This window comes from Pleurodeles waltl, chromosome 8, assembly GCF_031143425.1.
Source record: "Pleurodeles waltl isolate 20211129_DDA chromosome 8, aPleWal1.hap1.20221129, whole genome shotgun sequence".
Classification (NCBI taxonomy): Eukaryota; Metazoa; Chordata; class Amphibia; order Caudata; family Salamandridae; genus Pleurodeles; species Pleurodeles waltl.
In genome coordinates this window covers 790173388-790197812 of record NC_090447.1, presented here as the reverse complement: position 1 = coordinate 790197812, position 24425 = coordinate 790173388, and the positions used below count along the sequence as shown (strand labels likewise).

General features: G+C 44.4%; 1 protein-coding gene across 3 annotated transcripts in view; it reads left to right on the top strand.

Annotated features, from left to right (window-relative positions):
* Positions 1-24425, top strand: part of CTPS2 (CTP synthase 2) — a 1490982-nt gene that overhangs the window by 231879 nt on the left and 1234678 nt on the right. For all 3 annotated transcript variants that reach the window (XM_069205035.1, XM_069205036.1, XM_069205034.1), the window contains one exon: positions 18360-18530. In XM_069205035.1, the coding sequence (XP_069061136.1) occupies positions 18360-18530 (171 nt within the window). The remainder of the gene's footprint in view (positions 1-18359; positions 18531-24425) is intronic.

Genomic DNA, 24425 nt, shown 5'->3' with positions numbered 1-24425 from the left:
AATAATTCAGTGTCTCTTTCTCCATACCATCAGGCAATTGGCTACGCAATTGCTTACGCTCTGAAACTGGGGTCGTAGCTAATGACCCAAAGAGAGGGGATAAAAGACTAGTCACAGTGTTTGTCATTCTCTGACGGATAGAGGGAGAGGTTGACAAATGAACAGGAGGAAAAACAGAATGAGACAAGGCAGAGACAGAAGCAGTATCAGAAACAATACCAGGAGCGGTAGTCGCTATAGTAGTCAAAGTTGTAGGAAGTAAAGGCAGAGCAGATGTCAAAGCCGGTGGCCCTTGAGAAGGCTGCACCGGAGAAATAGGAACCAACTGAGGAATAGCTGGTGGGTGCTGGGGAGGAGCAGGAGGCAATGCAACCACCGCTTGTGCAACTAGAGGTTGCGGAGGTGCCGTTGCATTCTGCGCATAGGGTGGTGGCGAACTTAGCAAATGCGACATTAGGGGATCTTTTTCAGAGTCTTTTGCTGCATCTTGCTGAAGAGGCGGCAAAACTGGATAGCATTTATCTATTGTCATTTTATGTCGCCTATGCAACTGCTCATTCAACTGTTCTACCTCGTTATCTTTAAACTGTATAGCAGCTTGCATAATCGAAATACCTTTTTCTCTCTTATTTTTCTTAGCTAATTTAATTTCCTTTTGCTTGGCTTCCTTACGCCATAAGCGGAAAGAATCAAACATTGCCGGCCGGGCTTTCTTCTTAAAAAGTCTAACTTCGAGGTTATCTAAGATTTCTGTGTCAAAGCTACCATTTTGGGGCCATTTTAAAACACCATCTTTTCTGGTGTAACGGATCCATACTTCATTATATGTGATGGGGCCTACTCCGTGCTTCACATATAGTTCATAAGTTGGAGTTCCAATCGGAGGAACCGGACATGAGTCCTCCAACCAGGAGTCCCTTTTACAACCAAGACAAAACAAATTTCCAAGTCTGCTAAGACCAGGCATCTTCGCTCACTAGTCTAGCTTCAAACTTCAAAGGATTATCGTTTACGATAGTCTCGTGAATACACGAGTCTTTCGGCTTTGGTACTTGCAAGTTCCAAATCAAAGTGATCCCAAAGGGATACCAAACCAAATGTCCAACTAAGGACCAAACCAAGGCCCTCATTCTGACCCTGGCGGTCGGCGGAGAGACGGCGGTCGGACCGCGAACAGACCGGCGGTATTAAAAATGGCATTCTGACCGCGGCGGTCCCCGCCGCGACCGACCGCTACTTCTCCACTCCGACCGCCACGGCGGTCATGACCGCGGGGCTGGAGTTTGCGCACTCCGGCCCGGCGGTCGTCCCAAGACCGCCAAGGGTATTATGACCCTGCCTACAGCCGCGGTTTCTTGCGGGCGGGAACCGCCGTGCGAACCATGGCGGTAAGCACTATCGGGGCCAGGGAATTCCTTCCCTGGCACTGATAGGGGTCTCCCCCACCCCCCACTACCCACCAGAGTCCTCCCCCCACACCCTCCACCCCCCTGCCACCCCCCAGAGGTGGTACGAACCCCCTCCCCACCCCCACCCCGACATGCACATACATGTACCCCGACATGCACACACCCCCAACATGCACATATACACACCCCCAACACACACATACACAACGGGGACACATACCCGCACACATACATGCCGACATGCGCACCTGCCGAACAGCACACATTACCCATAGACACAGCAGCACCCCCTGCCCGCATACACGCACTCACACACCCCCTCTACACACTCACACGCACACCCCCATGCACGCCCACATCACACAACACCCCCCCACCCCCTCCCCTCACGGACGATCAACTTACCTTGTGCGTTGGTCCTCCGGGAGGCGACGGGAGCCATAGGGACGTGACCGCCAACAGAAGACCGCCACACAGAAATGTGGGTCGTAATTCTGTGGGCGGTGTTCTGCTGGCGTGGCGGTGGAGGTTGACCAGTCTCCACTTTCCCGCCGACCGCCAGTGTGGCTGCTGGCGGTTTTCCGGCGGAACGCTCCCAGCGGTCAGAATGCGCACAGCGGCACACCGCCGCGGTCGGCGGTCTTCACCGCGGCGGTAACTCAGCGGTCTTGCGAAAAGACCGCCAAGGTCAGAATGAGGGCCCAAGTGTCCAACTAAGGACCAAACCAAGTGTCCAACTAAGGACTGGGAGACGCTCCACTTATACTTAACTGAAAATATCGATGACGTCACCAGAAGACTCGTCTTATCGTTTCGCTCTACCAAACATCAAGGGTCCAAATCAGGGCGATAGCCAGGGCAGCAGTCCTTTGTAGCCGTCGGGAAGCGGGGAACCTCGCAGCAAAGACTTTCGGACCACGTCGACATGCAGGGGTCGATGAAGTGGCGGCCTTCCTCCAGAATTTTCACACGAAGCTCCTCACAGACCTCAGGCTTGGACCGGTACCGCTGGTATCGCCCCACGTTGGGCGCCAACTGAGGTACTGGGTTGTTCAGAACCGGTACTGATCCGGTAACCCAGCGGTGCCAGGGTACACCCAAAGACCTCGGGTACTTTCCTGATTCAGACCACAGACACTCAGAGTCTTCTAGGTGAAGTCAAAGATCGAATTTATTGGCTGCAACCAAGTAACAAGCGTCCTAGAAGTACAACAGCACGGTTTGTATGTTCTCAGGAGACTGTGTGTCAATGCAAAATCAGGTTTCCTTATATACAGTTTTTTAAGCTTCAGGCAAACATTCTTGACATTTTGGTTGGTCATTCACATGTCTTCACTACAAAGGAAAAAACAGTGACATGATGATACCTCATATTTCATGTCATCCAACCCATAATAAATTACCCGGCAAGGCCTAGTATTTCACATCAGATAAGTGTGGACCCCCAATAAAAACGGGCACCTCCCCCTCGTAAAGTAAGAAGAAGAAAAGAGCAGGTGCAAGTGTGAGCAAGATTAGGCAGGGTGTGTGAGCGAAAATAAGGGTTTTATGGCATGGTGTGCCTTGATGCTATCTGATTCGGCCACTGGGAGAGGGACTGACCAAACAGGTTTGGCCTGAGGCAATGGTTCCAGCTTGCCCAGGTCAGAGAAAAGTCAATCAAGGTGTACGTGTCCTTGGAATCAAATCCGACTGTACAGTATTATAAGCCTATGTGAGGGCAACTTTTAAAATGGCTGCCGTGTATAAAATGGGAGCCACGAGTGCAGGACGAAAATGGCGATTTCGAGGTGAAAACGCTGCTGGAATTGGGCGAAAATGCTCATGCTTAGTGTACTAGTCATTATCGGTCTTTTGATACTAAAATCGTACTGCTGTGGCAAAGTAAACTACATGGGTCCAGAATTTTTAGAACCACAGTGGTTGTACCGGAGCAGCACGCGCTGGGTTTGTGTTAAGTGTCTGCATCACAAATTGAACTAACCGGCTATATGTAGCCGTTAATTCTGTATATAAACGACGAACTTCAGCCACCGCCAATTGAGCAACCGCTGGATGTGGTGTATATGTAGCCAATAAAGGCCAGGTAGGACCATCGTTACTTAGTGGGCCTAGCCTAACAGGTGCTATGGTGTGTGGTAGGGTGCCATCAAGCCAATTATTATGTTCTTGATAAGATAGAGGTATTTCTAAATATGCATATGCCCTGTATTGTCCTGGGACATTTGCCAAGGTGTAATCGTGAAATGTGTTTGAATTCCCATCAACTGCCAGAAATATGACCCAAGAATAAAAAAGTTCTGTTCTATAGGCTGTATGGGCGTCTACCACAAACGTAACTGGACCCCCCTGGTTTGTCAAACCATGTACTAACAGATGTACCGTGAGCGACCGTCGCATATTAACTGCTATGTTCATCATTTGGGGATTCGCCATTATGAAAACAGCGCTAGGTCAGAGAAGGCACACCAACATCGGGGAATTCCTTTCAGAGTTCAAGCTTGAACAACCGACCACAAAACAACAGGATGTACCTATATTGTGGTGGCGGAAAACCTCAGCGCCACGGACGTCTCCGTTAACGGAACTGAGGAGTCAATATATATATGAGACCGAGAGAGTCAGCTGGACCCGAAAATTAGAGCCAGACCAATCGTTGGCGGCGCCATGTCGCGCAGGCTCTCATTATCCTAAATGAGACTACTGGATTTCTAGGTAGCAGGATCGTTTCCGGTGTGGGGGACTGAGTCTGACCCACTTGGAAGGACCTCTGTCACCCTAAATCCGGTTTTGCTCCGGCTAACTAGCAGTGCCTCATGTCTCCCATGGGGGAGGGATGATTGGGCAGCCGAGCGCATGACATCCATAGAACTTCTCAGGGAAGTCGTGGTCACTCAGATCCAAACCAACTCTCTCATTTACAGTATGATCTCATATACAAATGACAAAGGCAGTTTGAGTTTTATATCTTGTTTTAATAAAACGACTGCATTTTAGATATCAAGGCATGAGCCGCAATAACCAGAACCATACAACACAGTAGGATTGAAATAGTCACGAGGAGAGTGAAACATAAGAATAACGCTATCATGGTGTTAATGAATTCTACTCTCTCTCAGTTAGTTATATTTTGAGCACAGCATGTTAAGCTTCTAACTTGCCTTTTAGATTCCCTGGGAAACCATCAACCCTCATACCTGAGCAAAGACCTGTGATCTGGTTCAGCATCTGCAACGAGGCAGTCAGCGTCTAGTTGTGGTTCCCTGGTCGGAATCTCCCTCTTACCCCCTATTAGGACAAGGAAGTGTTTTTATAACTAACATGTCAGTGTGATCACAAAATGTCCCTGCGCAAGAATGCCAATGACTAAACTCCTACCACGGCTATCGGCAATGTAGCAGACTGTATCCTTGACTGAAGCACAGAGTGAACAAGAATGTGTTATTGAAAACTCCAGTGCTGAAGTAGGCTAAACAGTGTGATCTAAAAAATAAAACAAGACCGTAGAACTGGCTATTTGAAAAATAACGGTACGAAGCTGAATAAAAAGCATTTAGAGCAAAGTGCACGAAGGCTCTATGCTGCGAGCAAAGGAATAAAATACATCCAGGGCAAAGTGCACGAAGGCCTAAAGCTAGCGCGCAAAGGATACATGAAACTGACCACACTACAAAGACAGCTCTAAAAAGGCCATGCAGAGCAGGGATTACATCGCCGTCTGTATCTTTAAGCATTTTGAAATCCATTGGGGTGACTTTTGTGTGCTTTTTTTTGCTGGTGGGATGGGATGGGGCAAGCAACAAAGGTGGATGGGGTGTATGAGTGGTCAGACAGAGCACGCAATAGGAGGAGAGTAATGGGGTGGACTGAACTAGCAACAGTGCAGAGGGAGGTGGCCAGGGCAAGCAACTGTGCAGGGGGAGAAGGGAGGGTGGGGGTGCAAGTAAAAGGAAGAAAAAGTACTTCTGAAAGCGGCAGGCGTGGAAGGACACTGAGAAAAGGAGCGCAACACTTGGGCCATGTTTCAGCGTAGAGACAAACACACGAAGAAGTGAAGCCGGCACTTGTTGACCAAAGTGAAGCAAAGAAATGAGAGTGACAATGAAGCCAACTTATGGTAAGGAATGGGCAGACAGTAAGCCCCCGTAAGTAAACAAACTGTCTCAAGCGATAGAGCATGCACTGGCTCAGGCGAGATCTAAAGTATAGGTAGTGGGGGGGGGAGGAAAATTGTCATAGAGGTGAAGGTACCCACCAAACATACTGAAGGTCATAATAAAACAAACAGTGTCCCAGTGTCCCCAAAACATTTAGGAGCACTAGGGTGAAGGCAGGAGAGTGTTTAAAGAGGTGGCAGGGATATGTCCTACCTGAAAGAAAACATAATTTACCACTCTGTCTTTACCACGCAGGACCTTTACCAAATGGCTTACACCATGCAGATAGGCGGCACACAGTACTTTACCACTCAAGTGAGTATTGTTTTTTAAATAACACACTTTTTATGTTATTTAATCAAAGTGATCCTAGCATTTAGGAATGAGGTGAAGGGAACAGGAAGTAAGGGTGATTTTAGGGTTTGGGGTGGGTAGATATAAAGGGAGGTAAGAGTGATTTTAGGTTTTGGGGTGGGTAGATGTAAAGAGAGGTAAGGATGCATTTAACGTTTAGGGCGGGTTGCAGTAAAGGAAGTTAAGGGTGATTTTAGGGTGAGTAGATGTAAAGTGTGGTAAGGATGAATTTAGGGTTCAGGAGTGGCTCGAGATAAAGGGGTGGAAAGGATGATTTTAGGGTTCAGGTGGAGGAAGAGGTAAAGGGATGTATGGGTAATTTTAAAATTCATGGGTAAAGAAAGGTAAGTTTGATTTTAGGGTTTGAAGTGGGCAAAGGGAGGTAAGGTTGATTTTAGGGTTCAGGGTGGGTAGAGGTAAAGGGATGGATAGAGGTAAAGGGAGGTAAGATGGTTGAGAAAAGGTAAAGGGACATAAGAGTGAGTTAAGGGTTTTAGGGGCGGTATAAGAAAGGGAGGTAAGGGTGATTTTAGGGTTTGGGGTTAGTAGAGGTAAAGAGAGGTAAGGGTCATTATAGGGTTCAGGGATGGGTAAAGGTAAAACAAAGGGACTGCAGAACTACTGCAAACGTCGCCACCGGCTGTACTGAACAGGGGTGATAGCCCAGAAGCAAGATGGAAATGAACTGTTTGGCACTCTGAAAGGCAGCAGTGGCCTGACAGCAGGATGAAAAGGTGATGTAGAAGGATAAGTTTGGAGACAGTTGGATGGCATGACCTCAAGATGCAAACCAAAAGTCACACAAGAGTATGTATTTTGTTACTCATCTTATGAGATTTTAGGACGATCTACTTTAAGGACATGCTGGGGGGTAGTTATCTTAAGGTCAGGCTTACATTCTAATATCTCACTTTAGCAGAATGTGATAAGCAAGCGGATGAATAAGGGGCCACTGACTGAGTGGGGTTGGGTTGTTACAACTATACCGAAAGGATTAGCTGTTGAGGTGGAAAGTGGCAGATTGCCTTGACGTTTGGATGAATTAGTTTGCTGTATTAAGATGAATCGCCCTTACTGCCATGGGTCTTTTTATTTCCCTTTGAACACCCTGTACAACTTGTGACTGGACAGCAAATGGCCTGAAAAGGGATGGCACACATTGTTTCAATTTTCTTCCTAATGTAACTCTTCTAGTAGGCCAGAGTACTTAGTTTGTTTTTTTGGTCCTGATTAAGAAAGAGGCACAACTAGTGATCCAGGAAATTTGTATCTTACTGCTCTGTTTGGCAGGAGCTATGACAATCTTTATTAACATTATTTTTGTTCACTTGTAAGATACATTTAACTGGGAGAACATCTTGCTCAAAGTTTAACTTGTTTTAGGAAGCGCCACAGTACTAAGCATAATACTTTTGTTTAAGTGGGTGTAGTGAGCAAACCAGTTTGACACAAGACATTAGTGTGTTGATATTGCTTTTGATCAAATTATCAAGAACAGTTTGTGGGCAAAGCTGTTTGAATGGGGGACTACACATGACCCATTCAGCTAATTGGAAGAGTTACATAGCTATACTTGAGTTCAATTGTAGTTCAGTTAGTGCCTAGAATACTTACAACGTCTGTAGCTAAGCAGAGTTATGTAGTTGCCGTCTTGCTTATGAATTGTATTGTATTTAGCAGATGTTGTCAACTTCCTGAAAAAGGGTGGTATCTTCATTTTGGCTGTTACATAAATTGTGATTTATTCACAAAGGCATTTTGGAGTACATAAAATGTTCTCTGTAGTTCTCGATTATGTACTCTTACATGCCTTTGTGAAAGGCCCCAAAAAAATCTAAAATGGGAATAAAGTGTGGATTTTCAGGAAATAGTCATAAACAGTACACTTTAGAAGGGTGTTGAACGTTTCAGGGTGGATTCACTAAAGCATGTAAAAGTTGTAATATGTAAAAGTGTGCCCTTGGAGTAATCATAAAAACATTTGTGAATCACTGCACTCCTAATTGCCGTATCAAGGGTCATGCATTGATGTTCCTGTTTGTCTCGATGTTACTTCCTCGGTTCTTCAAATTTAATTTTCACAAGACATATGGAGGCATGTCATGGAATGCCCTGAGGTAGGTTGTTCAGGACAAAGTGTGCTCTAGGTTACTGCGTGGGACTACTGTGTGGTGCTAGTAGGCCACAGTAAATTTTAAAATTGGGGATACTCACTTTTGGAAAAAAGCTTTGGGCATACAGCCCACCTCTTGTGTAAACATGATGGAGTTTAGTTTATGGCTGGATGCACGTGAGGTGTTGGTGGTTCAGGTGGCACTGGCAGTTTGATAAGATCTTCACTTGACCCAAGCAGACTGTTTGCTGTCATTTATAAAGAAGAGGCCTACTGCAGCTTTCGAGCTTAACAAAGGACTACTGATCTAGTCGGAATGTCCTCATGCAGCTGTGAAATATTTTGATTTTGTCAGTGAAGTGATGGGTGGGGATGCTTTAAACAAATGAACAGCAGAGTCTGCTCTGAATTAATTGTCTAATTGCCCGTTCTCTGTATCCACGAAAATGGTAAGTGTGTGACAGAACAACCTCTTCACTTAACTTGCAGTGGACAGAATGTAATTCGTAAGGAGCAAAAAACGTTTACATACATGTCCAAAATAGTCTCCTTCTCACTCCTGTGAATTTGCTTTAATGTAGTTCTTAACAATGGTGTTCAGACTTCTTCTAAATGCTCTCGAAGTGGTAAAACTGGGGCACTGTTTGGGAGATTAGAATGCTTAGTTCACACACAAATCATAGGGCCTGAATCACAAAGTTTTTGCTGTGACTTACTTTTTTAGTACTCTTAAAATTTATGAGCAAGCAGATATACCACTACAAGAGTTAAGTCACACCTACTCACACACCATTGTTTGAAAATCAACCCTTCAGATTTTTCCTTAAGAGTTGCTTTAATTTGTATATTTTTTCTGATGCATAAAAACTAATAGAAATGGAAACCTAGCATGACAGATAATCGACTTGAGAACGCAGGCAGGAAATATGCAAAAAAAGCAAATTTTTCCTCTAAGCCTCAGATATCTATGTTAGTTATCTCTGAACCTATGATCGCTTTGTCTTTCAACCCTTTTCCTCTGATCTCCATCACTCACCCCACTTTACCCATTGTTCCTTTGTCTTTAAGCCGTGTACCTTTGATCACCCTGGGATTGATTTAGATTTTGGCGGACGGGGTTACTCTGTCACTAACATGACAAATGTTCTGTCCGCCATATTACGATTCCATTATATTCTACGGAAATTGTAATACGGCGGACAGAATAGCCATCACGTTTGTGACAGAATAACCCATCCGCCAAATTCTAAATCAGACCATCTGTCTCTTATCTTTTTGCCTTTGATTTCTCTTCATTCTTATTTGCTTCTCTGAACTCTTAAACTGTCAACTCTGAGACTCTGATTTGAAATGTCTGTTGTTAATTTTCTGATTTTTCATTGGGAGTGATTAGATTGCATTTATTGCATCTGGTGTATGTTTACATTAGGGTACTTTGCACCAGGAGTACTTTACCTTGAAGGTGAGATGGTATATTTTTTTTTTCTATTTATCTTCTGTGTATCTGTGTGTACGTGTGTGTATTTTGATTTATCTACACATATACACATATGTATTTAGTATATATATATATATGTATATATACACATATATATCTATAAGATCCGATTTATTTTAATTTATTCATTATTAATTGTTTTTAATTAATTGTATTTTACTTTTTTCAAATGTAACCTAATATCATATATATTAAATGGTAATTATAATTCAATTTCATTTAAATTTATTTGTATATGATGCCCCTCCCTAAGTCCATAAATACGTATTACCATCTTTATACAGTACTTATCCTTGAGCCCTAAAAAATAATTTCTACCCCTAAAGAATACCCATCTCTGAGCTTAAAATAGTCTTTGTTACTCCTATACAGTACCCATCCCAAGCCTCTAAAAATACCCTACTACCCATATTCACTATCCATCCCTAAATCCTAAATAAATTACAGTACTTTTTTACATTTATTACAATTGAAACCATTCACCATATTTAAATCTAATTTAAAAAAAAAAAAATGTTTTAATAACTATTTATCCTAAGTAATCTACTCTTTAAAAATGAAATGCTTATTTATTAATGTTTACATTTAAGTACTTAAAACAAAAATAATTTTACTTAACAATTAATTGAATCGAGTTTACATTTATTTTACAGTTTTAGTGTTCTACTCATAACACGTTTCTACTTACCATTGTCCACTAATACCTTACCCTTTTCTTGATGTCTCTAAGATTTCCCCATGTAACTTTGATCTCTCACTCACCTGTGTTTCCTTCCACTATTGATCTCTGTGACTTTGAGTTTTCTGCCTCACTTTTGTGTCTTTGAACTTGTTCTCCCTCATTCACTCCAGTGAATTCAGTACTCCTTGTTGTGCCTTAGATCTCTGGCACTAAGCATTTACCATTGATCTCTCCCTGTTACTGTGTCCCAGTGTCAGTTTATCTCTTTCACTCTTTTCCCATTCTTCTTTAGCTCTGTGTTTCCATTTCTCTCACTCTTCCTTCGAGAATGAGAAGGAAAATTAGTGCAGCTGATTAGCACTTCACAGACACAAAGCTAACTATTCATGTTTTGGTATAGAATTGAAAGAGACCACAAGCAGTTATTACTGCATTTAAAAGCTCATCTCTGACCCCTTTTTTCTTAATCTTCCCTTCATTATGCGCGCCTTCCCTCCACTCGCTCCCCAAACTAATAGCAGGAAAGCTGACGATTAGGAGCTAAGGTCAGCAAGGGAGGTGGTGGGTGCACCAATAATTCCTCTGGCCACCTTGGCTTTGGTGAGTTTTGGACCTGCCTTTTTTTGCAGGGTCATCCCCAGACTTTTTTGCCTTTCCCCTCCACTTTTTGCTGAATTTGGTTTGTTGGCTTTAGGGTTCTATGCACTTTACCACTGCTTACCAGTGCGAAGATGCAGGTGCTCTGTACTTTGAAACATTGTGATATTGGCTTGGCCAAATTGGCATATTTAATCTACTTCTAGGTCTCTACTAGTAAAGTGCACCATATGTGCCCAGACCCTGTAAATTAAATGCTACTGGTGGGCCTGCAGCACAGATTGTGGCACCCACTACAGAATCCCTTTAAAGTGCTACTGCAATGTCTGTATGTGCAGTTTAAAACTGACATTTCGACCTGGCAAGTGTATATACATGCCACACCCAAACCTTTTTTATTATTGCATATAAGTCACCATTAAGGTAGTGCATAGTTATCCCCAAGGGCCAGGAGCAGTGTATTTAAAGTGCTGAACATGTACTTTTAAGTTTAACATGTCCTGGTAGTGTACAACCAATACATTTTGTTTGCTACTGCACTGCGTATCTCTCCCATAGGTTAACATTGAAATTACCTTAAAGCAACCTTTAAGTGTAATTTACAGTTGGGAAAAGACAGACATTTGGAGTTTGGTGTCTCTAAACTCACAATTTAAAATCACAACCTGTGGTAAAGTCTGATTTTAGATTTTAAGTCAGAAAATGTCAATTTTAGAAAGTTAGCATTTTCTTATTTTAACCATTCTGTGCCTCTGTCTGTCTCTGAATGCACGTCTGGGGTGGTTGACAGCTGGGCTTTGTGCATTCCCTCTAAATAGTCACACACAAATGGAGCTGGGGTGTGACATGGCGCATCTTGATGACCTATTACCAGGCTGATGGATCTTTCTGGGCTAGATGGGAGGGAGAAGCTGGCACTTACACCTGAATAGGGCTTTGTCTCAGCTCCCACAGTGGGCTGCATAACTCCCTGTAGAGTGTCTAGAGCCAGGGAAGGAAGCGCAGGGACCTTGTGCACTTCAAAGGCCTCTCTTTGATTCCTCCCCCACTTCAAAGGCTCAACTGGGTATAAGTATTGGACCCCAAATCCCACCAGATCAGTACACATCTGGATCCGAAGGACATTCTGCCAGGAAGAAGAACTACTGTGCTGCCATAAGAGACTTCCACTCTGCTCTGCTCAACTGCATTTCTTTGTTGGCCTGCTGCCTGCTGCCTCTTGCCTGGGAGAGAGAAAGATTGGACTTTGCTCTCTACATCCTCTACAGAACCTATGACTCCAAGGGCTTGCTGGCTTGCCCCCTGTTCTCGCAGTCTCAGTTACATAAAATACTGCCTGCAACTCTGCTACTGCTGCTGGACTCTACCATGTGTGAGTCCTACCTTTGCCTGAGGTGCCATCCCAGTCCTGGGCCTTAGAAGTGGGTTTTGTAGCTGTTTCATTGCAAATATAGATGCATCTGAGCTGTTGCGCTACTCGGAACTGATGCAGTGCCCTCTGGCACCGATGCATTGCCCATTCGACCACGACGTGGGACCCAACTGCGAGGTTCGACAACAACGCAGCGCCATCCGAGGAGAGCGCTGCACAGTTCAATACCGAAGCATCTACCCGACTGCATGGATTAGAACCAAAACAATCAAGGTACCCTTTCAGCAGTCTTTGCGTGAGTCTTGTAGCAGGCCTACCCTCCATCGTGGTCGGCCTGATCTTTGGATTTACCCCCAGTCTAGCCCGACCTGAAGTAACCTTTTGGCACTATTGACTTTAGGCACAACATTGCAGTTTATTCTTTAAACAATCATATCTCAGGCTCTACTTATTGGATTTTTGTCATTTTGGTCTTGTATTACTCAGATATATTCTCTATATTTCTCAACTGGTGTGGGGTCTTTTAGTGGTGTTTTTCACTGTGGTACTGTATTTTAAGTGTTTCACAAAAACTTTACACATTGCCTCTTAAGTGAAGCCTGACTGCTCTGTGCCAAGCTACCAGAGGGTGAGCACAGGTTAATTTAGGGTGTGTATCTGACTTACCCTGACTAGGATTGTGGTCCTTACTTGGACAGGGTGCACACATCTGCCAACTAGAGACCCAATTTCTAACAGTGAGGATTAGCAAGGTGTTAGAACTGACAGCCTTCGAGTGGTCATCCCCCAACTCTTTGCCTGCCTCCTTCCATTTTCCTGACCCTGTTTTTGCTGGTCTTAGTACTCCCTGCACTTTAACACTGCTGGCCAGTGCTAAAGTGCATGCGTTCTCTCCCATAAACATGGTAACACTGGTTCCTACCCAATTGGCATATTTAATTTACCTGTAGGTCCATAGTAAACTGCACTGCATGTGCCCAGGGCCTATAAATTAAATGCTACTAGGGGGTCTGCGGCAGTGGTTGTGCCACCCACATAAGTAGCCCCTCAACCATGTTCAGGCCTGCAATTTCAAGGCCTGTGTGTGCAGTTTCACTGCCACTTCGACTTGGCATTTAAAACTACTTGCCAAGCCTTAAACTCCCTTTTTTTTCTAAATATACGTCACCCCTAAGGTAGGCCCTAAGTAACCCGTAGGCAGGGTGCTATGTAAGTAAAAGGCAGGACATGTATTTATGTGTTTTACATGTCCTGGTAGTGAAAAACTCACAAATTTGTTTTCCGCTACTGTGAAACCTGCTTCTCTCATAGACTAGCATAGGAACTGCCCTCATATACTTTTAGGTAGTAGATTCTGATCTGGAAGGAGTAGCTCTGTCATGTTTAGTATGGCCAGAATGGTAATAGAAAATCCTGTTTGCTGGTGAAGTTGGATTCAATATTACTATTTTAGAAATGCCACTTTTAGAAAGTGGGCATTTCTCTCCACTTACTGCCATCTGTGCCTTACAGCCTGTCTCCAATCTACGTCTGGTCTGTGCTGGTTGACAGCCCCTATTGTGCATTCCACCCAGGCAGCCATAAACACAGAACACTCAGTCACATCTGCATTCATCTACATACTGAATCGGTCTCCCTGGCAAAGAAGGGTGGAGGGACTCTCTCTTACACTTTAAAGGCCAGTGGCCTGCCTTCACACAAAGGGCTGATAACCCCACTGGGATCCTGACAGACAGGACTGGGCTGAAAGGGGAACTTGTGCACTTCAAAACCACTCTTTCTACATATAAGTCACCCCTAAGGTAGGCCCTAGGTAGCCCATAGGGCAGGGTGCTACATAGGTAAAAGGCAGGACATGAACATGTGTGTTTTATATGTTGGTAGTGTAAAACTCCTAAATTCGTTTTTACACTGCTGTGAGGCCTGCTCCTTTCCTAGGCTAACATTAGGGCTACCCTCACATACTGTTTGAGTGGTAGATTCTGATCTGAAAGGAGTAACAAGGTCATATTTAGTATGGCCAGAATGGTAATACAAAATCCTGCTGACTGGTGAAGTTGGATTTAATATTTCTATTTTAGAAATGCCACTTCTAGAAAGTGAGCATTTCTCTGCACTTAAATCCTTCTGTGCCTTACAATCCACGCCTGGCTAAGGTTTAGTTGACAGCTCCCTGGTGCATTCACCCAGACAACCCCAAACACAGGATGCTCAGTCACACTTGCAACCATCTGCATATTGAATGGGTCTTCCTGGACTGGGAGGGTGGAGGGCCTGCCACTTACATTTCAAAGGACAGTAGCCTGCCCTCACACAAAGGACTGCCACACCCCCCACTGGGACCCTGGTAGACAGGATGGACCTGAAAGGGGACCTTGTGCACTTCTAAGCCACTCTTTGAGGACTCCCCCACTTCAAAGGCACATTTGGGTATTTAAGCAGGGTCTCTGACCCTACCAACTCAGACACTTCTACTTCACAAGACACTTCTACTTCACAGGACACTTCTGAGGTAGACACTTCTACTTCAAAGACACTTCCTGGAGAAGAAACCCTGAACCAGAACCTTCAACCTGCCAAGAAGAACTGCCTGGCTGCCCAAAGGACTCACCTGGACTGCTTTTCTGAGAAGGACTGCTGCCTTGCAGTTTGCCTGCTTCCTTGCTGCTCTCTGGCTGTGTAGAGAAGTGCTCTCCAAGGGCTTGGATAGAGCTTGCCTCCTATTCCCTGAAGTCTCCGGACCAAAAAGACTTCATTCCTGCAAAAGAACTCCTTGTGCGGCGCAAATCGACGCACAGCCTGCAAGAAACTACGCATAGCCTGCACCGCAGTGAGAAAATCACGAACACTGAACCCGACTTCGCAAGGAAAAGATCAAAGCAGCGCCAGCGTTGCGACCGGAAATTCGACGCACGGCCCACTGGATCGACGCAAAGCTGAGCCAGAACGACCCAGCCCGACTTCCTGAGAGGAATCGATGTAGCGCTTGCGACTTTATCCTGCACACCCAGGATTTCGACGCATCGTCCCCTGGGCGCTCGAAAACCCACAACCCGAAGAGGATCCCAGTCTATGCGCCGGAAATCGACGCAAAGCTTGCCCTGCGTGGAAACTCAACAACGCATCGTCCGTGTGCGCCGGAAAAAACTACGCACACCTCCCCGTTTTCCAAGCATCTCCTCTGCAGGCCCTTGCGGAGAATTTGAACGCACACCGAGTATTTTGTGCTTGCAAGAGACACTTGTTGCTTTTTAAAAGAATAAAGACACTTTATATCAATTTTACAGTGATATCTCAACATATACTTTTTGAATCTCGATCGTTTTGACCTGCATCTTACCAAATAAATATTATTATTTTTTTTAAACACTGTGTGGTGTATTTTTGTGGTGTTTTACTGTGTTATTGCATGATTTATTGCACAAATACTTTATACATTGCCTTCTAAGTTAAGCCTGACTGCTCAGTGCCAAGCTACCAGAGGGTGGGCACAGGGTAATTTGGATTCTGTGTGACTTACCCTGACTAGAGGGAGGGTCCTTGCCTGGACAGGGGGTAACCTGACCACTAACCAAAGACCCCATTTCTAACACTCCACCACAAACGTTGACAGATATCCCACCCGCCATTTCACCAGTTCCATTATATCCTATGGAACTTGTAAAACGGCAGGCAGGATATCCGTCACATTTGTGGTGGAGTATCCCATCCGCCAAGGTCGTAATCAAGCCCTAAGACTCTTTTAAAACTTTAAAAAGTGATATCTCGATGTGCGCATATTGGACTTTTGTCGTTTTTGTATTATTTCATTCAGATAAATATTATCTATTTTTCTAAACTGAGTTTGAGTACTTTTTGTGGAGTTTTTACTGTCTTACTGTATGAGCTATTGCACAAATACTTTACACATTGCCTTTTAAGTTAAGCCTGCCTGCTCTGTGCCAAGCTACCAGAGCGTGAGCACAGGATAATTTGGACTGGTTTGTGACTTACCCTGACTAGGATTGCGGTCCCTACTTGGACAGGGTGCACATCTCTGCCAACTAGAGACCTCACTTTCTAACACAAGGGTTTAGTGAATCCCCCTTTCAAACACTGTGAGTGCGCTGATATCATAAGTCACACGAGTGGTGGGCCAAATGCGGAAGTGGATGAAGGCCTAATTCTGGGGAAAAAACAGATTCCACATTCTTCCACGTCCTCCTCATTTATACCATATAGCCGATGAAGCTCAATTTATTTAAGTATGGAATCAAGTTGAAGGTAAAGTCAAATCCTAATGTCTGTTAAACTGTTTCTCATGGAATCCACTATTGAAAGAGATTCTCACCATGAGTACTAGATTCAAAATAGGTTCATAACTCTCAATTTAGACACACATTCTCAGATAAAACTTAATTTGAGCATGTTTCAGAATGTTTGCTACAGGATTTGCTACTATATTTAGATAGTAGGAACCTGTGTACAGAAGTTAATGACGGAAAATCGCACTTTTTGAACCCGGAGCTTAATTCTTCCTTGTTCAATGTGAAGCCATAGGACTGTACGACGAAACAACGACTGCAAAAAAAACTACTGCCTTAACAACGAGGTCGGAACACCGACCTCGTTGCTACTACTAATGATTTTACCACAAATGCCTTAACAACGATATTTCGTTGTAAAGGCATTCCTGATAAAATCATTAGCAATAGGCACCATTCACCCTACATCCCTCACCCCACCCCCCAACCCCACGCCAAAACCTAAAACCCCCTGACCCCCCACCCACTCCCCAAAACCAAAAACGCCCCACCCCCCCAAACCCACCCCAAAACCTAAAACCCCCTGACCCCCCACCCACTCCCCAAAACCAAAAACGCCCCACCAACCCCACCCTAAAACCTAAAACCCCCCACCCACTCCCCAAAACCAAAAACGTCCCACCCCCCCAACCCCACCCCAAAACCTAAAACCCCCTGACCCCCCACCCACTCCCCAAAACCAAAAACGCCCCACCCCCCAACCCCACCCCAAAACCTAAAACCCCCTGACCCCCCACCCCCTCCCCAAAACCTAAACCCACACTTACCTTCGCCAAGTCCCTTCTTTGTACCTTAACCACGCATGTTCGTTGTTCAGAACATACGTAGTTAAGGCACAAAAAACCGAAGTCGTGGTTAAAAAAAGCGTTGTTGCGCTTTCGTTAACCACGACCTTCGGAAAAAAAAAGTCGTAAAAAAGTATGTTTCCCAAGCCATAGACTTCCAAATATATGCACACATAAATCGACTCTTAAACGTATGTAGATTTCTGGTTATAGATATTTTGACCTGTTGCATTCCTAACTCCAGCCAAACTCACTTTTCACATTGATCTGGACAGAGCCAATTTACTATTCTGACTCTAGTCCCAGCATATTCTTAGATTAGGTGGAAAATATTGCATACCTAAGTAGGTCGATATTTTGTTATATGTTGTCTATATTTGGAGTTTATGTTATTGCAAGATATGTTTTCGCATTCAGTGGGCTCACTGCACAAAACACTTTTGCATTTTCAAATCCTGCAATTTGCAAAATCACTGGGTTAGCGAAAGCAAACGTTATATAAGCCCATTTTGCGAGTCAAAAAAAGCCTGTGTGACCCCAGCAACTAAAGATTTTGCGACATGACCGTTTATTAGATAGGTAATGTCGCAAAATGAAAGACAGGTTGTAACAAGTCGGTGCACAATGTGCCACCATTTGTTTGCGACCCGTCTCCTAGTACATACACCCCAAAGTTATCATATGCTTCCTTGTTCGAACCATGGTTTAGACAACTTTCTTCCTGTGTTGCAGTTTGTTTTTTCCTTCGAAGTGTAATGATCTGAAATGGAGATGTGGCTGTTATCAACAGCATGACAGAGAGAGCCATTGATGTCTCGTTTCTGACTGATACTGTGATGTGGAAACTGCTTTGGCTACCTGCTTACCTGCATTTAATATATGTTCTTGATGGTAATTTATTTTGTAATATCATGCTTCGTTTAACAATGTCTTAGAAGTCCCTAGTCAGTCTCTGTGACAATACCAATTATGCATTTGAAACGGACTATTAGTGCACGACCAGAGACAAAATTATGGCTTACTTTACTTTTCCAAGTGCATTTAAAATTCTTTGTAAATTAAAACTGTTATTTTACTTTGTTTTGTAGGTGAAGTTTTTGTTTTGGATGATGGGGGAGAAGTTGATTTGGACTTGGGAAATTATGAGCGATTCTTAGACATACGCTTATATAAGGATAACAATATAACTACTGGAAAGATATACCAACATGTGATCAACAAAGAACGACATGGAGATTATCTGGGAAAAACCGTGCAAGGTAAGTTGACAGACTATATGGCGAGCGGTATTAAGTTCGTTTATCGGTTTTGATTCTTGTAGGTACTTAAAGTAGAGATTGCCAGGGGACAGAGTGGCTACATTATTTGTTGACTCCACCTCTATTTCTACTTAGCCAATTAAAATGTATTTCTTTATTAATATTTATTCACGCCATTTGTGTAGCAAAGACCTAGGGCCTCATTCCGACCCTGGCCGGCGGCAGTAGCCGCTGGCCTGGCGGGGCCCGACAGAATACCGCTGCGCGGTCAAAAGACCGCCACGGGTATTCTGGGATTCCCAGAAGGCCGCCCGCCAGCGGGAAACACCCTTCCATGAGGATGCCGGCTCCGAATGGAGCCGGCGGAGTGGAAGGGGTGCGACGGGTGCAGTTGCACCCGTCGCGATTTTCAGTGTCTGCATGGCAGACACTGAAAATCTTGGTGGGGCCCTGTTACGGGGGCCCCTGCAGTGCCCATGACACCCCATACCGCCATTCTCTTCCTGGCGGCCAAAACCGCCAGGAACAGGATGGCGGTATGGGGCTCGGAATCCCCATGGCGGCGCAGCAAGCTGCGTCGCCATGGAGGATTCCCCAGGGCAACGGGAAACCAGCGGTACACCGCCGGTTTTCCATTTCTGACCGCGGCTGTACCGCTGCGGTCAGAATGCCCATGGGAGCACCGCCAGCCTGTTGGCGGTGCTCCCGCGGTCGTTGGCACTGGCGGTTTTTACCGCCAGGGTCAGAATGACCCCCCTAGCCACGAAAGTAACAGAATTTAACATAAAATAAAACGAGAATATAAACATTGCTAGCTAAGTGAGGATAAAGGGGAGAGAGCATACGTCATAGGGTTCATGGAAGCCATACTGTTAAAACAAATCCTATAGCGCGAGCAGCAGTACAAGATGTAGCTCGGTGGGCGTGAGGACGGAGGAAGGGGAGAGGGTTGGAAATGGGGTAAATTTTGAATTGCCGTGTCTCGAGAGAGCAAGTTAGGGTTGTGTCTTACATCAGCTTTTAGGCTGTTCGGGGGTTCAGGAGCATATGATGTCACTTCTTCTGGTCCTGGCTTTTTGTGACTGAACGTCCTTGTGCTGTGAGTGATATCTAGATGCAATGGAAATGCATTTTTCTTATGCTATTAAATAATTGTTTAACTTGGTATTCAGACCGCGGGTACTGTAAATACTGGCGCTGGTGTTTTCAGAAAACCCCAATACATACGTCATACGTAAGCACACTCACATGTTGGTTTGGTGCCAGAGTTAAAGGTTCATTAACAATCATCCACTGTTACAAAACTAAGCAAAGATACACAATTTCTTGCATCTTAGTCTGGGGCTAGTTCCTCTTAATACCCCTTTTTCGTTAACTTCGGTGTTAGACTGTAGCAACGATCTCTACCTGAGAAGCACAAAGGTGTGCAGGAATTGCTGTGGACCAAAGTCTGTGGGAGGCAACTCCCATTGTGGTGTGCAATTCCCCGAAGATCATTAATTCACCCATGCTGTAAATATCCCTTACTGGTTATGGACTTGGCCTCCTCAGGTCCAGTCCTATTTGTCAGGCCCGTGGCCATGGACTCTTAGGGTTACTCATATTTACAGATCCTAGTCGCCCATGACGGACTTGGCAGGGCGGAGGCCCCAGAGTTCTGCCCCATGCCTAGCACCCAGGGCTGGACTGGGTAACCACAAGCAGCCCTGGCAAAAATGTAAGCAAATCTTATTTGGGGCTTCCTGTTTAACGTGGCACAGACGTATAATAAAGCTAGTGGATTGTAGCCATACATTGTCCTATATTCTACCCTCCTTGTCTTGGACATTACTGATCCTGCTAGATATCACATTGGTTAGTCCGTTGAATCCCCACCTGGAAAAAGAATTGTTTTGAAATCCGATTGGATTGGTTTCTGGATTCCTTCGTACCAGTATGTTTATGCCAGCCTCTATGATGTAGGTCCCAAGAAAGGTCTGACCTCACAATCGTGCCAGAGAGTCCCTGGCATTTTTCAGCTCTTATGGAGGCCCTCTATTTTGTGGGAATTCAGAAACATGCTGAAACATCTCCTCTTCAGAAAATATTCTTTGATTCTTATGCATCCAAATGTCTCCTTGCAAAATGGCATTTGATAGATCGTCCACTTGCGATACTTTTTTTTGGCCTGACTCTCTGGCTTTAGGAATCCTCCTTCCTAGCTCCTCACTTCTTCCTTTCCATAAAATTCTGCCACACGTGTTGATATTTGTGGTTAGTTATGGAAATTACCTCCTGGGCTACAACCTGGTTTTAACATTGGACATGAAGCCCCTCCACTCTTTAATAATCCCATTCATTTGACCTCAGTCTTTTACCCACCGCCATTTTCTCAACTGTAGCCTTCATATTTTCCTCAACATAGATTGATGCGGCCTTGCTGAATACGTTTGAGACTTTCACAAAGTGTCCAATGATAACAGTATTTTTAAGTCACTAGTTACTCTGCTAAACTGGACAGCTCCAATGCCCATGGTGGCCGCTCAAGGTCTTGCTCCTCTTGATAGACATCTAATGTCCATTGAAGCCTCTATCCTGGTCCATCTCTTGAGCACCATGCACCGCTCCCTGCGAAGAAGATAGGTATTAAATAGACAGATATATAATTCAGGATATCCAGTCATCGGTGTTTCATCTCTTTTATAACTCCCTACTGAAAAAGGAATGGACCTCTGCCCATTTTTTGAGCATCTCTGGACTGTCAAAGACTCTCTCTAGAAGGACTTTTGTACGTCAATTCATACTCACTATGGATTCTGTTATTTCAAGAATGTACAGCATAAATTCCACAATTGTACCTGTCTGATTTTCTGGGCGTGAATGAGTATGGCATGGATGTTTTTTCCAAACAGCCAGTAAATACGTAAGTGAGAGAGCTCTTTTACACTTGATTGTTTTTTCGATTTGGTATTCCTCTGAAATGGTTGGATGCTTTGTTTATCGTGATATGATTAACGCTTGCAGATATTAAATGAACATTTTGATAGGTAACAAACACATTTGCGAGGAGGTTTCAGAGAAGGGGATATGATTTGAGCACTTTTGGAAGCACATTATTCAATGGAGAATTTGTATCTCTTCCTTTGACTCCCTACATAGCAATGCTGTTTTAATTTGCTTAGCTTCTGTCCAGTCCTGGATGCTCTCTCACTCACTTTATTTAAATCCAGACTGATGAAACTGAGATGCTCTTCTGTAAGGAATTGCTTCTTTTTGAATGATCACCCTCAAATATTTGGACTGATGTTGATGTTTTTATCGACTCTGAAGTGCACTGGGACCAGCTGTCCAGCACTAGTGCATGTGCTCTGACTCCTCAAATGTAGGTGCAGTTGACTAACACCTTATTGGCATATTCACCTTAGCAATACGTCCCTAGTAGATGGTACAAGGTGTACCAAGGGCTTGAAAGTTAAATGTCACAAGAGGACTGCAGCACTTCTTGTGCCACCACTGCAGTGATAAAATGAAACTATGGCTGTAGGTCTGCCACTGCAGCCTCGTTGGGCAGCCTTTTAACTGCTAACCCAACATGGCAAAATAAACCCTTCTGTCAAGTCCGGACTTCCTTTTTTATATTTTTAAGTTCCCATTGGGAAGGTCTTAGAAGCCCATAAGGCAGGAACTAAATATTGAAAAGCACAACTTGTTTCTTTTATGTGTTACTTCCCATTGTTGTTTTCTTTGTAGCAAGGCTGGTAGTCTCACTGGCTTACATGGGGCTACACTAGCTCAACAGCTAAGTGCTAAATAATATTTCAGACCACCAAATATAGCATTTTAATGTAACAAATTAATTGTTACATTAAACCTGTTGTATTGCTAACCTTTTCATTTAAATGCCGCTTTAGAAAGTCACCACTTTCCTACCCCAAATATTGAGTAGTTGTTCATGATTAACTACATTAGCTGTCCCCTGAGACAGCCTGCTGCCCTCCTCTAGGAAATGTGAATTGCTCCCAGGATAGGGGAACAAAAGGCCTATAGGTGGGAGGAGGTGTGACCTCCTCCTGACAGGATGGTGAGAGGACTGTGGTCGCAGTTGGTCAACCTTCAAAGGGCAAGCCGACTGTCACTTGCAAATGTGAGTGATACTTTAGCCTTCCCTCTCCTTTTTCTAGGTGGACAGGCTGGTATCTATTCCAGATGGGGAAAACTGTGCACAGCCAGTTTTCTAGTGGGAGTTGTTCATTGTACTGGACACACCTCAAGAGTGTGTCCATAGCTCTGAGCAAGGGTAAGAAAGTCCTGGCATCTTGGATTTGGGCAGAGAGGTGCACTGTGGAATTGTTTAGTGCCAATCCCTCAGGGAGCTATTTAGGAGTGGGTAGGGTTGTCTGTGGGAATGTTATCTGCATTAGTTAGGGAGTTCTCCTCACCCACAACCTGAAATTAGCATAAAAGAGGCACTCTTAGCTATCTGGTACAGAACACTACTGAACTCGAAAGGCAGAGAAGAAGGCCTACACCTACTTAACCTGTTAACATCAGAAAGAAAGGCTGCACCAAAAAAGACTGCATCTGCTCAACCAAGACAGGACTTCAGAAAGAGTGAATTACTCCTGCTATTAAAGTAGTTGAGAGAGACCACAAGGGCTGGACCTGGTTCCATATTAGGCAAGGACCAGTGTGTGGAATCCAAGGGCTAGCTGGCTAGCTACTTGTTAAGCTCCAGGAACAGAAAAGCTAAAGAAACCCTGCATCTCCAACTGCCCAGCTGTCCAGAAACAACTGGACTTGCCCAGGGCTCTCTTGGTGTAGCCCGGGAGATCGAGTCTTAGCCCACTAGAGGTTCTCGACACTTGGCTGGTGCTAGAATGTACTCTTTCTCCTAAAAAGAACTGCAACTTGTGAGCTTAAAGTTCAAAGGTAACATTTCTTGACACAGAACCAGAGGCTCATGCATTACATCTTATCAGCTACATATTTTTGTCAAAACCTCCAAGGGATGCTGACTTCCGATTGCACTTGCAGTTAGTTTTGGCGGTTTGTGGAAAGCCTCAAAATCCTGCCAAGAACCAGTGTTCATACTGGATTGTTCAACTTCTCCTGTCCGCCGACGCCAAGCCCAACACCAGATTCAAGCTGCAGAAGACCATCTCGAAGAGAAAAAGAACCAGAAATGCTTCCAAGTGTGAGGATAAAAAATTGACTGGGTCCATCCCGGCCCTGCATCTGATCAATACTCCATTGCAGTCGACCTGAAACTTTGACTAAGGCCCGGGCCCTTACATTCAAGGCTCATAGACTAATGCCAGTCGCGAAGAGCAGTGATTTATAAAACATGTTGAGTGGATTGCAATGATTTATGAAAACCTTGCAGTTGGAAAATGGGTTATTGGTAAGGGCAGGTATTTACCTACACCTAGCAACAAGCCACTAACCTCCACTTAGGTCCAGTTAGGTCTCAGTAAATTAACCCCAGCTCAACCCTTGGTAGCTTGGCAACAAGCGTCAAGGCTTAACTTAAGAGACAGTGTGTAAAGCATTCAAATATCACAAAACAGTAATTAAATAAAACACAGGAAACAGTTTAAAAATCCAAAACCAATTTATAATAAGTTTATATTTTTATCTTTAAAATGACACAAAAACGAATAAAATCGGATAAAGGGAACCGGAGATATGAATTTGTAAAGAATTATTATTTTTCTAGCGCTTAGAAACAAAAAGCGCCAATCGGGTCATCTGGTTGCACCTCGACCGGGGCAAAGTCAAAGTTTCAGGCTGACCGCGATGGAGCCCTGCTCGGCTACAGGTCGCGGGAGGCCTCGGTTAAAAAGTTACCTTCTGACTTAGTCTTTATTTTGAAGATTTTCTTCAGCGGGACGAACCTGCCAGTCCTATCCGACCTCC